General features: G+C 40.1%; 1 protein-coding gene across 2 annotated transcripts in view; it reads left to right on the forward strand.

Annotated features, from left to right (window-relative positions):
* The first annotated feature begins 131 nt into the window (after positions 1 to 131).
* LOC148337035 (transcription initiation factor TFIID subunit 4) overlaps positions 132 to 16,692 on the forward strand; it is an 87,657-nt gene continuing 71,096 nt past the window's right edge. Inside the window, exons 1-7 of one of the 2 annotated variants that reach the window (XM_088295342.1) lie at positions 132 to 1,528; positions 4,909 to 5,093; positions 8,824 to 9,012; positions 10,698 to 10,847; positions 12,481 to 12,603; positions 13,477 to 13,566; positions 15,670 to 15,864. In XM_088295342.1, coding sequence (XP_088151468.1) covers positions 154 to 1,528; positions 4,909 to 5,093; positions 8,824 to 9,012; positions 10,698 to 10,847; positions 12,481 to 12,603; positions 13,477 to 13,566; positions 15,670 to 15,864 — 2,307 coding nt within the window. In that variant the 5' untranslated portion in view covers positions 132 to 153. The remainder of the gene's footprint in view (positions 1,529 to 4,908; positions 5,094 to 8,823; positions 9,013 to 10,697; positions 10,848 to 12,480; positions 12,604 to 13,476; positions 13,567 to 15,669; positions 15,865 to 16,692) is intronic. The other variant, XM_088295343.1, reaches the window with a different exon arrangement.

A 16,692-nucleotide genomic window follows, 5' to 3' on the forward strand; every position in this document is an offset into this window, starting at 1 on the left:
TCTAATAATTTCAGAAGTGAATAGGAACAAGAACTAGAAACATTTCGCCTCCCTCCTGAAAATGTCTAATGACGTCAGATTCATTCCCACAATGCCTAGTAACACGCATGCGCACAACATAAAGAAAAAAAAGACAGCAATCGGAGATCAGAGATGGCGGGCGCCTCCGACCCCCTGGAAGATATGCTCTTTTCCGAGGTGGATGAGAAGGCTGTGAGCGACTTGGTCGGCTCTTTGGAGTCTCAGCTGGCCGGCCAGAGCAACTCGGCGGGCAAAACTGACGATAGCCGAGGCGCTGGCTCAGTTGCCCCCGCTAACCATCACTTAGGGAAAACGCTACCAGCTCCAGTGGGCTCCACAACACTAGATCAACAACAACAAGGGCGCTGTAATAAACCCGACATGCGCCAGGATTTAAACTCCACGGAAAAAACTGTCACATCTCCTTCCCAGGGCATTACCCTTTCCTCCGATGAGACCCCTGCAGCCGCCGCCGCCACCGCCAGAAACAGCGGTTCGCAATCACATGGAGCATCCATCACAACACTGCCTGCGTCCGGCGTGTCAACTTCCCCGCCGGCCAGCAGCATCAGCACCGCCGCCACCTCTGGCTCCCTCGCGAAGGCTTCCCCGGACTCAGGTGAGCCTCTCGCAGACGCTTCGAAACGACGCATTGCCACCCCGCGACGGAGCGCCTCCGCTCGGATTAAGAGTTTGAACGGTGCCGCCGTGACCACTCGAGGGAACGGCAGCGGCAGCAGCCCCGCGGCGGGGTGCGACGACGCTTGCGGCAGTCCCGCGGACCCCCGACCGGCGAGCACCTCTGCCATCAATACATCGACGTTCACCCTCCCCAACGCCAGCCTCCCTGTGGGTCAGTCGGCCATCGCCCTGGACCGGGGCACCCCCACCATCGCCTTGCACAGACTCCCCAGTCACATCGTGGCCAGCATAGCCCAGAACGGCACCAGAGTGTCAGCGTTGGCCCAGCAAGGTTCTCAGACACCCCCTGTCACCTCCCCTCCATCTGCCTCCTCCTCCTCGCCACCTGCACAGGAGAACCACACGAAAACAGCCCCAGACTCTGCAGGGGCTCCCAGTGAATGTCAGCCCAAAAGTGTCACCACAAGCTCTGTCATAAACACTGTTTCCTCTGTTGCCGTGACAACAACACCCAGCGCCAGCACCACCACAGTAACTCAACCTTTAACCACAACCGCTACTACAACCACCACCACCACCACCATAGCAGCTGTCTCAGTGACAACAAGCTGCGTCAGTAGTCAGACCACATCAGTGACCACCACGATCAGCACGGTGCGGCCCACCACAGCCGCCCCCGCCACCCTCACGCCCCCTGCCATCCCTGCGCCCCCAGCCGCCCCAGTTGCAGCCTCGCCAACCACGCAGACGCTGACCCGGCCCGGTTTGGCTGCACCTCAGAGGATCGTTGCACCCCAGCTCATTGTCAGACCGCCCCAGCAGCAAACCACCATCCAGCTGCCACCTGGGTTCACCATCCCATCTGGTAAGGCTTGCTGCATCCAGGTGCTTGACACTTCCCCTCTTTCACATTGTACCAACATGGCCGATAGAAACCCCATTTTTATTGTAGCGGCAATTAAGTACAAATACATCATTACTTTATCTTGTGTAGTGTTTGTTTTCCATTACACTGTGGTCTGTTTTGACCTGGATCAACAATATTCCAATATTTGTCAGTATCAAATTAGGGACGACAAATAATTTCAAAATGAATTATTAGCCTTTCTGTCTCATCATTAAGTCTCAATCAATGCTTCAGACAAAAGGGAAATTATATTTTGATTTGCCACATTGCAAGTACCTGTTTTTTGTGGGTGCAGGTGCCCTTTGACCTCTTCATAACCTGTGTTCCTTATATTTAGTACGCACTGTATGATCATTCTCATACTGTTTCACTGTTTTAAGATTGCTCTGTGAAGCTCAGAAGAGCAACAGTTGCATGTATTTGTGGGAATGTTTGCAAATATGGTGAAAGTAACCCAAGCCAAAACAGTTCACAGGACTTTTTATAAGCCTGTTCTTGAACAGTGTTACCATTGTCCCCCTAAAAAATGAACACGCTTATGGCATGTACAGATTCAGACTTTAGATATTTCCGTTTCCGGGGCCGCAATTTTCCTTGATTTAACACACACTGGTGAGTAAAGTCCATTTTAGTAGACAAGGGTCAAATTTAACCAAGAACAGCCTCAGTATACATAAACTTTGTTGCACTTGTATAAATGAATGGTATTTGTCAATATTTTATTTATTTTTTTTAAATTTTGGTCCACATTAGCAAAATCCATAACATTTCTGGGTAGAATTATAAAATTTTCATTGTCGTCAAATGTTGAAACTGGTCAAATTTGACCCAAGAAATATGTAAAGGTTAAGCTTTTTCAGTTCTGTATTGAATTGATTAAATTGTTCCCTTTGCTATATCAGTGTTCATCTTTCACTGCACCACTATATATATATTTTTTTGCGGAACTTATCTTTTTGTTGCGGCTATATGTTGTTTTTTAGAGCACTTTTTAAATTGGATTTCGCAGTAGAATTGGTGACAGTGCTGATTGCCACTTGCTCTTGACTGAAAATTCCATCACAGTGCCTAAATTGAAATTTTTTAAAAAAATGTAATCAGAAAAAGAAAAAGTATTGATTTGTTCAAAGAAAAACAATGATAAAACACAACTATTCCTAAAAAACATTTTTCAATATATCTGTTAGAAAAACCCATATTCAAGTAATAACCGGTCTACCTTATCTTGTCTTGTTATTTTTTTTTAACTAATAGTGACATCAGAGCAATGCTGAGTGTCGGATTCAACTAAAAAGAACAAAACAAAAAAAAACACCTTACAGAGCATGTCAAAGACACGGTGAACTCCTTTACTTCTATACCGTGTATTCATCAGAGGTGTTTAATCGGCTTATTTTTTTGCACAATATTATCGTATTGCAAGACTTGCACTGAGGCGTTATTTCTTTCAACAAATTTAAGCCACACCAATGTTTGATGCGCGCACTCCATGTGCACAACGCGTGTATGTGTACACACTACTTCTGCGTTGGTTCAGATGCTTCTTCTTCATGTCTGCACTCAACCCTTGTAATTGTGTAACAAATTGAACACCATACTGAAGTCTCTGCCTGCAGAACACAGAATGCCATAGTCAGGGGTTATCCAACATTTTATCACACATATCTTTTATTGATCGCCCAGCCTTCCACTGTGGTCTCATTTTCAGTCAATAGAAAGTGGCAGTAACATGGCAAAATGGCACCTCCCTGACATGGATAAAAAGGTGCATTTTTCTGCTTAATTCATATTCCACAAATATAATAATAAGAATACTGTGTTTCGACGTGTTGGGGTGCATTACTGTCAAAAAGTTTTGACTTGACTTTCCCTTTAAATAAGGACAGAATGCGTTCTCCACCTGCCTGTCCTGAAAGCAAACACAGTGCAGCTCAGCTTCTGGCTACAGGACGTTATGGCAAATGTTATGATTTTGATTGGATATTTGTACGGGTAGGATGGTTTGGAGCCATAGCGGACCCACCTTGGTTTGGGTTTGTTGAACCCAGGTGTACCCTGCTTCTCTTGGCCAGATTCAGCTGGGAAAGTCTCAAGCTCACTATTCCCTGTATGAGTGCATTGGTTTTTTTTTTTGTGGATTGTCCCTTTTTCAGTTTATTTTGCTCTATTTTGTATCAAATTAGTCTGTCTTGATATTAAATATGGCAAGACTAGAAAAAAGAAACAATAAAAATGTCGTAAAAAAAGTCAGCTCTTCCTTTTGTTGCCTTATTTTGTAGCAAATTGCAATGATAAGGCAAACACTAAAAATAGTGAGGAATTATTATTTTTTTGCCTTATTATGTATCATGTGTAATTAATTTCTTAATCATGTAAAATTGAACAACAATACAAAAGAAAAATGGCAACTAGTAAAACAAAATAGCCAGAATAGCATTTTTGAGTTTTTTTTTTTTTTTCAAATTAATAGGTTGTAGTCATGCAAGGTAAGGCAAGTTTATTTCTATCACACATTATATGTCCAAGACAATTCAAAGTTCTTTACATGAAACATTAAAAACATTATGGAAAGAGAAACACAATATTAAGACAATGCAAAAGTCCAAATAAAATCATCTAAAATAATTAGTGATTAAACTCTCTTACTGATACTAATAATAGAAAATTAAAAAATACTTACTAATTAAAAATGTTACATTTGTAATTTATATTGTTTTGAATTAACCTTTATCAATGCTACAAGAAAGCTCAAAACACCGTAATAAGATACTCCCCCCAAAAAATAATTTTGATTTTTGTACATTTTTCTATCTAATATATAAATCATAGTGATTCAAAGAACCAAACCCCTAAAATAAATTCAAAACAGTATTTAAAAAAAGAATTTTTTTGTATAAAAAGTCTGTTAACAAATAAAGAAAAAATGTTGATAAGTATGCGTTTGTTTATTTTTTTCTCAATAATGACTCACAATAAGCCAAACGGAATAAAATTAATGAGTAAAAGAAAAAAGAGAGAAAAACAAAATTTAATACGAAAGTATTTTGAAAAGGTCAGTCTCCCCACCCCATCAAATTAGTCTTGACGAAACAAAAAAACGACTATCAAGTCGATGCATAAAGATGGGGTCTCTGTAAATTAAATGTAATTGTCTTGAAATAACTGCCAAACTGTAGCACAGGACACAATATTGACATGTTATATCATTTCCCATTTTTGTGCAAAAGTTTTGGATCCCCTAAGTGCAAAAATTAGATCAGGTCTGATTGCATTCTAACTGCTGACTACTCTCTGCCCCCCCACAATGTTCTCTAATTAATATCCCTGTGCTTCCTCAGGCATGGTGCTGGTACGGACCGAGCTGGGCCAGCTGGTGTTGGTTCCTCAGCAGGCTTTGGCTCAAGCTCAGGCACAGGCGCAGGCTCAGGCGCAGGCACAGGGTCAAGCCCAGGCCCAGAATAACATCTCTCCGCGTCCTGCCACTCCCACTACGGGGGCGTCCTTCAGAGTCAGCACTCCGCAGGTAACGTGGTCCGACCTTTACAACCATCATAAAACGGATTGAAATGGACATTCTCAAATGTTCCCAAAGAAAATGCAAGAAGTCAAAACCATCTCTTACAATTCTATTACAATTTCCAAGTACCATTTTAGTAAGTGTCAGAAACATGTAGAGTCGAATCACGACAATACCCGTGCAAAAAAGCCAAAGGAAAAAAAAATCCCCCTGAGACTCTGCCGAGTTCTTGGCACCTCCAGCAACATTTGGTCCTTGATAATTGATTAATCTGTTGATTATTTTGTCGATTAATCAATGACAGTTTTCCTTTCCGTCCCCATATTTGAAATTCATATTTCAAATTGAAATGGAAAATGTACGGTCATAAATGAAGATTCAGTTACTCATTAGCATGTCAGAAAATGGGCAAAAATGTTGTAAAGCAAAAATATTTGTATTCAACATAAAGATATCAGTCTGCTTTTATGAAATAATTAATAAAATCTGAGAATATTTTCTGTAGAGAGGTTGAAATTCAGCGGTTTAGGATTATTGTAACTTTATCAAGGTATCCAAATGATTCAGTCAATTATTAGAATTTTTCTTTATTATTTTTTGCAATCAACAAATTGATAAAGTAGAACTTTTCTTGGGAGTTTTTGCCTTTTCAATGCTATTTTTGGGGGCACATGAATGACAGTTAAGAGGAGTGCAGAGTACCCATAAGAATTTTTTTTCAATCTTCATTTTTATTTGTACTTTTTTTTCATTTCAAAACATTCCCCCTGTCCGGTTAATAAAGTTTTTTACGATGACCCTGGAACAGATGAATTTGATTGACATTATATCCCTTGGGGAAACATTCTTCTGCCTGCCAGTTCATTACTCTGCACGCAAAACTCTTCCGACCTCTAATTGGGATATAATAATAGCAAATTAATAACCATTCATATTATTTTATGTGTAGATTAGCCTGTGATGAAAAAGTGGATTCATATCACAGGGGGCCTTCTAGGGCGAGCCACTGAATTATTGAAGTGGGCTTGCTTATCACTTGTGGTGACATCACTCATTGAAAAGAAGAACGTTTATATTGGCATGCTTGTATTCTATGTATTATAATTAACCCACAAGTATTAAATATAGCAATATCAACCTCACTCAGAATAAGACAATGGTTTAACTTTTTTTTCGGTTCTCATTGTTTTATTTTACAATATGTCATTCAGTGACCAAGTTTCTAAATGTATTATTTGGGCCATTTCAACATATTGCCCAGTCATTAATGTTAAAAAGAGAAAAAAAAAATCCCCCAAAATGTGGAATGGCAAAAAATGCAGTAGTGTGACAAGTTTAGAAATAGCCCAAGATGCGGCCAGAGAGTCATGATTTAAATAAAGAAAATAGAAATATAAATAATGTTGTATTTTGTTGTATTCTATTAGACCATTTAAATAATGTTCAACTATCAGGTCATATCGACAATTTTATCATGGGACTTTTTTCCAACTCCGCAAACTCTACCTTTAATAACTGCAAGCATACGCAATCGCCACTGGAGGGCAGCATTTTACCGTCTTCACCTCCTGTTTGAAACTATTCGACTATAACTCAAATGCGCTACACTATTAGATAATGTAACATTAAAATGTAAGCATATTTACAATTATAATAATAATAATAATAATAATGAAGATGATAATATTGGGGGTGGCCAAATCACAAAAATGTCATTTTGAATTTAAGTAAGTCCACCCATACGCCCATTCTCTGTACCACTTATCCTCACGAGGGCTGCAGGTTCAATAATCATGTTACCGTAAACATCATATTATTTATATTTATTATATAATACTCAATACATACTTCAGTGACACTGTGTCAGTGCAAATAAACTTCTTCTGTTTGTTCTTCAACTTTTGTGTTGCTTATTTTTAGTTATGTGATACCAAGACCTGATAAACATTGATTAATGAGATAAGGGTGATAATAATAATAATAATATCTATATGATAATATTATTTTCAGAATTGAATACAAAATTCATATCTCTGTGACAATGTCAATTGAAAGGTAAGTAGCATTTGGATATCAATCAAAATATAAATCAAAATAATGGAAATTCTGACTTTTTAAACGGTGTTGTTGCATTACCGTTAGGCTTTAAATTTACTTTAGCGCATTTAAAAATAATATTTAGAAAAATACATCGTCAATGAATAGAATAATTAAAAAAAAACCATCCAAATAATGCAAATAATATAAGTTATTATTTAAATTATTCAAAATGTTAAAATATTATTCTTCCCCTTTCGCATTGCCACTGTGGTGCCAAATTAGCGGGCCGCCTTGTTGCCAGGAAAAGCATGAGCGGGGTCGGGGCGGGCGTGGTGGGGGGAGATGGGAATAAAAGTGTATGGTGTTTATTCCCAGAGCTGTCGGGCCTGTCAGTCTTCGCGCAACGCTGGAGGTGAGATGAGGAAGGCGTCGCAATCTTCCTTCCTTCCTTCCATAACCTCCTCAATCATTCATCAGCCTGCTGCTTGATTATTTTAAAAGGCTCAACAGTGAGGTAGAAAAGGAGCGAGACGCGGCGACAGGGTGGCGTCGCTGGCGGTGAGATGCACCCTGTGGCCTCACCAACCCCCACCCCACCACCAACCCCACTCATGCAAACTTCCCCCGGGCTCTTTTGGATCCTGCTGAACTTTTTGCGGTGGGGATGAAAAAAAAACTCCCTCCTCCCTTACCGTCCTACATGTTCACGCTCCCCGTTTGTGTGCACATGCAGTAGATTCACGTAGGCCTCTGTTAGATGTAATATAGAGCAGAGACTTGAATTCAGGATTAACGTGTCAAAGTACACTAATCGGTTGCTTAGCAACAAGTGGCTGTGCAGATATGACTTGGCTAGGAAAGTAATTTAGTGTGTCCCAGGTCTGGCTGTCCCTTTTTCTCGGTGTAGGGACAACAATCCCACTGCCTCTAGTTGCCAAGGAAACAGTGAACTAAACTGAGATTTTTTTTTCTAAAGTTTTGGGCTAGCAGAAAGTGGTGGTGCTAACGTATGACCTGCCTCTGTCCAATTGTTTTCCTGCTAGGAATGGAAATTGATAAGAATTCAGCATTTCCGATTCCATTATTGACAGGCCTACTGCTCATTGATCTAATTTCTTATCGATTCTCATTGGGTGAGGGAATTAAATAATCCAAATAATGTCTGATGAGATTCAGGTCATTATCATCACATACACTGTGAAAAAGTGTTTGCCCTGTTCCTGATTCCCATTTTTCATTTTTGTAAATTTGTCACACTTAAATGTTTCCCATCAACAAAATTAAATCTCAGTCCAAGACAAGTAATCTGTAAATGCCGTTTTTAAATGAAGTTTTTTAGTTTACTTTACATAGATCTGATCATCTGTCTGGCAATAGCATCGATGATCGGCCTGAATGTCATAATCTGCCCATCGATGAATGACGTCATTGATCGGTTCCGCAAAATTTCAGCAAACATGATCTCGTTAACTCCTGGGATGTTCTGTGCTGTCGTTACTAATATGAGATTTCTCAACCTGTACAGTCAAATTAATTTTTTTCATTTTTTTCCCCAAAATGTTAAATAATTGTGGGTCTTTTTTTGGGTGTTGGTGTGTTTGCGAATGGGGCTGACTTTTCATTGTTTACTCGCCACCGGCTTATCTCTTGATGATTCTCTTCTTTCTCCCATTTTCTGTTCTTCTACTTCTGACAGTCTCCAGCAACCTCTCAGACCACCAGGCAGTGTGCTTTGACCCCAGCCAAGGTGGCACCATCTCCCTCTCCTGCTCCTTCCAGCCCTGCCCTCCAGACCACCTCCTCCTCCTCCTCCTCCTCCTCCTCCTCCTCTGCTTCTTCTTCCTCTACTCCTTCCTTCGTTACCTCCTGTCCCGCACTACGGCCAGTGAGAAAACTGTCTTAATATTTTTATTTTTTCTGTATCACAGGTGGGCAAACTCATTTATTCAAAGGCCACATTAGATTTTGAAATGGACAGTCCTTTGTAAATGAACAAAAAAAAGAAAAGAAAATATGCATGTCGAATGTGTAGCATAGTTCATTCCATTAATAAAATAAGGTAAATCATTGTAATTTCTTAATTTTTGTATGATTAATTTAGTTCTGATAAATGAAACAAGTTTGAATGAAATATGAATTTAAACATTGAAATAGTTTAATTACTGTATATATCATTTTTACTTTTTTTCTTTAAAAAAATTTTTTTTAAACTTTTTTTTCTAGTTTTGTGCGATTTTGCAACATTCACACATGGTTGTGGAGCTGCCGTATCTGTTCGCAGTCATTTCATTCCCTCACAAGAAGCTGCATGGCCAAAGTGTAGTTTTGCTAAGCACATGTTAAGTCGAAGAATGTCGAAAGCGGGCCTCACTTGTCAGGCGGATAAGCAACCAAGAAATGCTGCGATGCCTTCCCTCAGCCTCAAGGTGGTCACCATCCCCCTCCCAAATCCCCCTCCACTGTTGTCCTCCTTTTCTAATAATCCAGGGTTTTGAAACATTTTTTAATCATAATCTAAACCTAATACTAACACCAATTAAACATAACTAACCCTAAATTCTTTAGGAATGAAAAATTGCCTTGAGGATAAAAACTTGCAATGTACAATAACAAATTCATATAATGCCTTCTGTATTTATTAGAACATCAGGTTAAGATGCGTTAAAAGCTTTTAAATGAATTGAGTTTTTATTGCAGAAGTCTATTCTCATACTGGAAATTCTAGAAATGGTTCACTAGAAACAGAGTGAAGCTCCCCTCTCATGGCTATCCCAGTCCCCAGACTTCAAACCCATTGGAAACCTGTGGAAGGAGCTCAAGGGGACAAGAGGAGAGTGCATGGGGGAGGAGCCAGATCGCCTGATAATTTTGAGAGATTGTGTTAAGAGGAATGGTCAACGATCCATATTTCTGTGGTCTCATATTTTGTCAAACGTTTTAGGAGAAGATTAGGTTCTTTTTGGGGTGGCAAAAGGGGCTTGTACAAAGTATTAATTGTGCCACACACAATTTGACATAAAATATTTATTTCCCAATGTGGGATTTTTTTTCCCACTGAACAAATGCACTTGAATTAAATGGTGCATTTTCCTCTTTGGGTCCGATGTTATTTAGAAAAAAAAATAATTAGAAGTTAAACAAAGCATCTTAACCCGGGGTGCCAATAATTATGGAGGGCGGTGTAGATGGTTGGCATTGAGATGACACCAGATGTCACTAAAGTAATATTTTTATATTAGACATGGCTTTGGCCTGAGTACAAAACTGGCCAATTGGTGAGATTTTCCAATATTTCATAATGGAAGATAGGTTCCTCCCAAAATGAATGTCGATCCATCAATAAGCTTTGATGCTTTTTTTGTTGTTAATGGTACAACACAATAAGTTAATGCAAATTAAAGCTGCGGCTTGTGGACCCCAGTTTTGAGAACCACTGTGTTAAGTGACGTCCAAGAAGTAGCCATGCCAGATGTGACAGGAGTGTCGCGGCGCCCGCCTCCTCTTCTCTGTGGCCTTGCTGCGAGCCAAGCGTCACGTCCGATTTATCTCCTCTCTCTCGTCTCTTTTCAGAAGGGCCCCGTGGCGCCGGTCGTGACGGTGACGGCTCCGCAGCAGACCCCCGTGGTTTCCACTCCCCAGGCGCCGCCGGCCCAGGCTGCCTCACAACCCCCGCAGACGACGGGCATAGCTGTGGCCCCTGGAGCTTCGGTCGTGTCCCAGGTTCTCTCACCACAGAATCATAAAATAAAACCAAGATTTCTCATCTGAAATCAAGGCAACATATGCTTTTTCTTTAGCTGCTTAGGAAGTTATGTGTTAGCGAGTTCCATTTGCTTCAAGCATTCCTTCAAAAGTTTCAAAGTATTCGAACAAAAAAATAAAAGTATCAAAAGGTTGTAAGATCGGAACATCCAGACCGTTTCTACTGAGGGTCACGTTGCGAAAAATGGGGCTCACTTCACTTTCGGTTAGGAAAGATGATTAAAATCAATTTACTGCGCAGTATGTGAACATATATTTTTTTAAAAAACTATCAGTCTTAGCCTTTATTTACAGTTTTAAATAAAAAAAATCATCTGATTTTTTTGGATGTAAAACAATCTTGTAACATTCAACTTCTGTCGTATTTGTATTTTTAATAAATGAAAAAGTGCACTCTTTCAACATTTAACTTTTTCTTATAACAATTTGTAATATATGATGGGCTACAAATAAATTTGCAGTGGGCCATAAATGTCCCTCTGGCCCAAGTTTGATCACCCCTGTTCTAAGCCATCGGTGCATTTTTTAAAAAATGTTTTTTAGGCTAGCTTTGTTTACTTTCCAAATTTTCCTGTTCTATTTCTTGATTACTTGGCCTAAACTAAATGATATATTCCTCATTTAATTTTTATGTCTTGTTTTTTGTTTCCTGTTGAAATTTCATACTCTGTAATTTTGCTTATATCAAGTAACATTTTCCTATTTTTATCGCCAAAATTTATTTTTTGATTGGTAAATAATTTTGCATAATTTTTGTGTTTCTTTGATGGTCACATTTTCTTGTACGATAAATAATTTGGTTTCAATCAAGTAATATATTCCTCATTTCATGACTTTTTCTTTTGAGCGCACTTTTTACAGTGCTCTCTCACTTTCTCTCTTTCTCTCTCTTCTCCCTGGTGTGAGAGCTGTCACAGCTGCCAGCAGGCTGGCTGTGTCACAAGCCCCCCCAAACCCCTCTCGCAGCTGGCCGCACACAAAGGGTCTCACACGTTCCCACGCACGTTTGCCATTCGTACATTCACACGAGGAAAGCCAACCCAAGGACATGTTTAAGCACACACAGAGGCACACACACAACCACATATGGATGACAAACAGATGCGTGTCAGAAAAACACAGAGCAGAAACATAGAGCAAAATGTAGCATAAGATTGCATAACGTAACTACGTAACATAAAAGATGACATACAGTACTACAACATAACAGTATAGCATAACATTACATAACATAGGAAACATAGCAAAACGTAGTGTCGCATAAAATAGCATTCCATGACATAACAGCTTAGCATAGCATAGCATAACAGTAAAATGTAATAAAACATTACACTACGTAAATCAACAAAGCAAACCCCAATGTTAAGTTTTATCCTCACTTTTAATGTGTTTATATGAGTCCAAATATTGGGGCTAGTTATACTGATAAATACCCATTTTAAGATGCATATAAACACTAGTCATCTACAGTTCTATTAACGCCTGGACAATTTATTCGACATTAAAAGATGATACTTTTTCAGTGTCATTCCATTGTTTGGTGCCTTAGAAATAATGTTATTGTCTCCTTTTGTTGTTTTTCTTGTGGCAGGAAATGCAGGAGAACGTGAAGAAGTGTAAAAACTTCCTAGCCACGCTCATCAAGCTAGCGTCTCACAATTCCCCGTCGCCTGAAACCTCCAAGAACGTCAAAGGCCTTGTGCAAGACCTACTGGTGAGAATGAGAAGGGATGCAGTAATTTCCACATGTTTGTGTTCATCCATCCATCCATCCATCATCTGTACCGCTTCTCCTCACTAGGGTCGTGGGGGGTGCTGGAGCCTATCCCAGCTATCTTTGGGCAGTAGGCGGGGGACACCCTGAACTGGTTGCCAGCCAATTGCAGGGCACACAGAGACGAACAACCATCCGCGTTCACACTCATACCTAAGGGGCAATTTAGAGTGTTCAATCGGCCTGCCATGCATGTTTTTGGAATGTGGGAGGAAACCGGAGTACCCGGAGGAAACCCACGCAGGCACGGGGAGAACATGCAAACTCCACACAGGATGGCCGGAGCCACGCCCGATGCTGTCTCTCAATGTGAGGCCATCGTGCTAACCAGTCGGTCACCGTGCCGCCCATGTTTGTGTTCCATTCACAAATTCACATTTTTTTATTTGGAACCTGTCCCTGTTTAAACCAGTGTTTGGTACAACCTCAAAAAAATACTTGGGTCTTCTTGTATCACTGTATGGACAACATTAAAATACAATCGTGTAGTATGACCAAATGTTCATCAAAACAAAACAAAAAAAAGAAAAGGAAGCGGAAATAGTTTTCTCTATTTGTGACAAGAATCTGCCACTGAGCTTTATGCACTAAGCACTTCAAGGCTATAGATGGCGCCATAAAACCCTTTATTACTTTTTTTTTCATTTTGGTATTTGATATAAAAAAATATATTTGAATGAATAATGGACAGTGCTTGCCTGGAGAGGACAGGATGAGCGCTGTGTTTAAGGTCTCCTAGGTTTCCAACACTTTACATGTCTCATTGAAGTGTGTCTCATTGTTTTTGTTCATATGTGTGTTAAAAAACATTAGGATGCCAAGATTGAGCCGGAGGAGTTCACTAGCCGGCTGCAGACGGAGCTCAAGTCGTCACCGCAGCCTTACCTGGTGCCCTTTCTTAAGGTTGGATACCTACTAATAATGATTCTACACTACATTACAGTGGATATAAAAAGTCTACACAGTGTTAAAATGTGAGGTTTATAGTTGCAACAAAAAAATTAGACCATGTTAAATGATTTGAAAACTTTCCACCTTTAATGTGACCTAAAACCTGTACTATGTAATAAAAAAGAAAAAAAATTCAAATGAAGAATTAAAGACAGCAACAACAGAGATAACGTGGTTGCACAAGTGTGCACACCCTCTTATAACCGGGCACGTGGCTTTGTTCAGAATTAATTAATTACATTCAAACTGATGGTAGTCACCACACACCTGTCACCATTTAAAAACCTTCTGAAGTTGTTTTCTTGATTTGTTTCTAAATACATTCAATATATTTCAAGATAAGTGCTGAAAGTATCTGCAATTTAATTTCTCAGTTGCTGTAATTTTTTTTTCATTAGTGGGGGGAAGGTTAACTCTTTATTCAACACAGTGGCGCACCTTTTGGAAGCCTGCAGCTGACTACAGACGCTTTAGCATATATTGTACAAATAAATGTATTTGATTGACAAGTGAGGGTTTTGTTTCTAGTCCCTTCAGCATTCAGCAGGCACACCCACACAGTCCTAAAGATGGAAAGCGTGCTTGATCATTCATGATTTTGGTGCTTTATTCATACACTTTCCGATATTTTGTATTGAGTGTCTTAACAATAGTCTTCTGTGGTGTGTCATATTTCCAAGAAAAATTTGATTGCCCCTTAATTTTTTTTGCAATGTAGCAGAAGCCTGAAATTATTATACTAAAACTGATTGGTATATGGAACTGTTAATAACTCCACCCTGACAAAGGCTCCTTTCACAAGCTGAAGAAAAACAAATCCAAGCATAACACTGCCACCACCATGCTTTAGTGTATGCATGATGTTCCTCTGATGAAACAAAGGTTAAACCTTTCAGCCATAATTCCAAAAGGGAACGCAGACTCAAAGCTGTTCATCACATAAAAAAAAAACAAAACAAAAAAATATCAAACCTACAGAGAAGCATGATGGTGGAAGCATAATGCAATCATCAAAGTTGTTTTATTGCCGTGTGTGTCCCTATTCGTAGGTATGGGGAGTTCCCGGACCTCAGCTAGAGAACAAATGAACTCATTTAGAGAACTTTAATTACCTGCCAACCTGGTTCCTCCGTTGCTTAACTTGGACCCCCTGAAGTAGCATTCCCTTTACGCTAAGGCTACTAATGGCTAAACCTGACACACGCGCAGACACCCACACACACACACCCACCCACACGACACACACACACGCACAGCCCTCTGGCCTGATTTCTGACTTTGTGTGACAGTGGGCCCGGCAGCCGTGCCTGCCAGTCGCCAGCAGGTTTCTCCAGCCATGCATGATGAGCGTCACATCAAGGCAGCCGAGCGCCCGATCCGGCTACAAACACATGTTGTCATGCAATGTTAAGTTGCTGGCATCCCAAATTTTGCCTGAAAATAAATACTCGTGTTAGTCTGTGTGTTTGTGTGCGTACGTGCGCCAAAAAAATAACGTAACACAACTAATAACAAATGCAGATGAACATAACAGCACTTGGGAAAAAAATTGCAAAACGTGACATAATGTAACTTGTAACGGAACACAAAAAATTGAGACAAGATAAAGCAACGTGTCAAAATGGAAAATTGTTTAGCGCTTTTCTACCTTTGGTACTCAAAGCGTTTCACCGCGTCTACCTATTGATGATGCAGCATTAAAAGTGCACAACATATCACAATACAACATGTCACAATAACAGCACAGCGTAACGTCACACAACTCTACTATGTAACAGAACAATATGAAACAAAAACACAACAATAAGAAAATGACATAATTTGAGTCAACACTACACTCAACAAAAAAAACCTCAATTTAGAAAGGACAAAAAAAAAAAAAACAATAGCATGACTACAACTCAAATCCAAAGTGTAGGAAAAAAACTCAACATTAAAATTGATAGATTCTTTATTGTGTGTGTGTGTGAAATATGTTTGTGTCTCCCAGTTTGATATTTTTTGCTTTGTTTTTGTTTTGTGTAATCTATTTTGCTCTTCTCCTCCGGTCTACAGAAGAGTCTCCCGGCCCTGCGGCTGTCTTTGCTAAACAGTCAGCAGTCCCTGACCCAGCCACCGCAGCCGGGCATCAAACCAGCGATGCCCGTGGCGAGCGGGCCGGCCGTCCACGTGCGTCCCCCGAACAGCGTTGGGGCCACCACGGGGGCTAGCGCGATGCCCCATGGGACGATGGGCCATGCAGCCGCCGCGGTATGTACACGCGCATGTCACTTAAATTTACAGGCTGCGGTATAAGTAACATTCCAAATGACAGGATGTCCTCAATTTATGAACGAGTTCCGTTCTTATGGTGGCGATGTAACCTGAATTTCTGTGTAAATCGTAATTAACCCTTTAATACTTTCTAAATCTCTAAATGAATATCCAAATACACATTTTATACTTCATATTAATTCAATAAAGTTAATTAAAATAAAAGGCAAGACACTGTACTTACTAGCACTGCTGCGAAGTGGGGCCATCATGTTAAAAAGGTTTTTGTGTTAGCTTTTAAAATTAATTTCTAAATGCGACTTTGGTCTGCCAGCTGTGTCAAAATATTGCGAGACGACGTCACTCACAATGTAGTGCTCTCAAAAGTAAATGTGGTCCAGTGTGTCAGAGCATTTCGTCAGTGGAGCGATTTGATAGGAGGTAGAAGTAATGTATTTGGGCGTATTAATGATGAGGTGAGGCGTTTCGATCTCATTACTTGGGGCACATCATTGCCGTGAGTAAAAAATAGTGGCTAAGTTATTATCATCAGAAATTAAATGTCCACTTTATGCTTCATGTTTCAAGTGGTATTCACTTAAAGTAAAATATAGGCTTAATACTGTTACGCAAACAACTTTGCAGATTCCATCTCCCAGTTGCCAGCCCTCTCTCACCCACGCATTTTGGGCTCCGGATAACGTCAATGACGGATGCGACGTGGCCGTTCGGCTGTGGTTACATTTAAAAAAATTCCATACAAAGTCAATGTAGGACCACATATAAAAGTGGCCCGAGTCAGACTTGAAAAATATCGCAATTGAG

This window comes from Idiotropiscis lumnitzeri, chromosome 5, assembly GCF_059441095.1.
Source record: "Idiotropiscis lumnitzeri isolate Australia: NSW breed Sydney's pygmy pipehorse chromosome 5, RoL_Ilum_1.0, whole genome shotgun sequence".
Lineage (NCBI taxonomy): Eukaryota > Metazoa > Chordata > Actinopteri > Syngnathiformes > Syngnathidae > Idiotropiscis > Idiotropiscis lumnitzeri.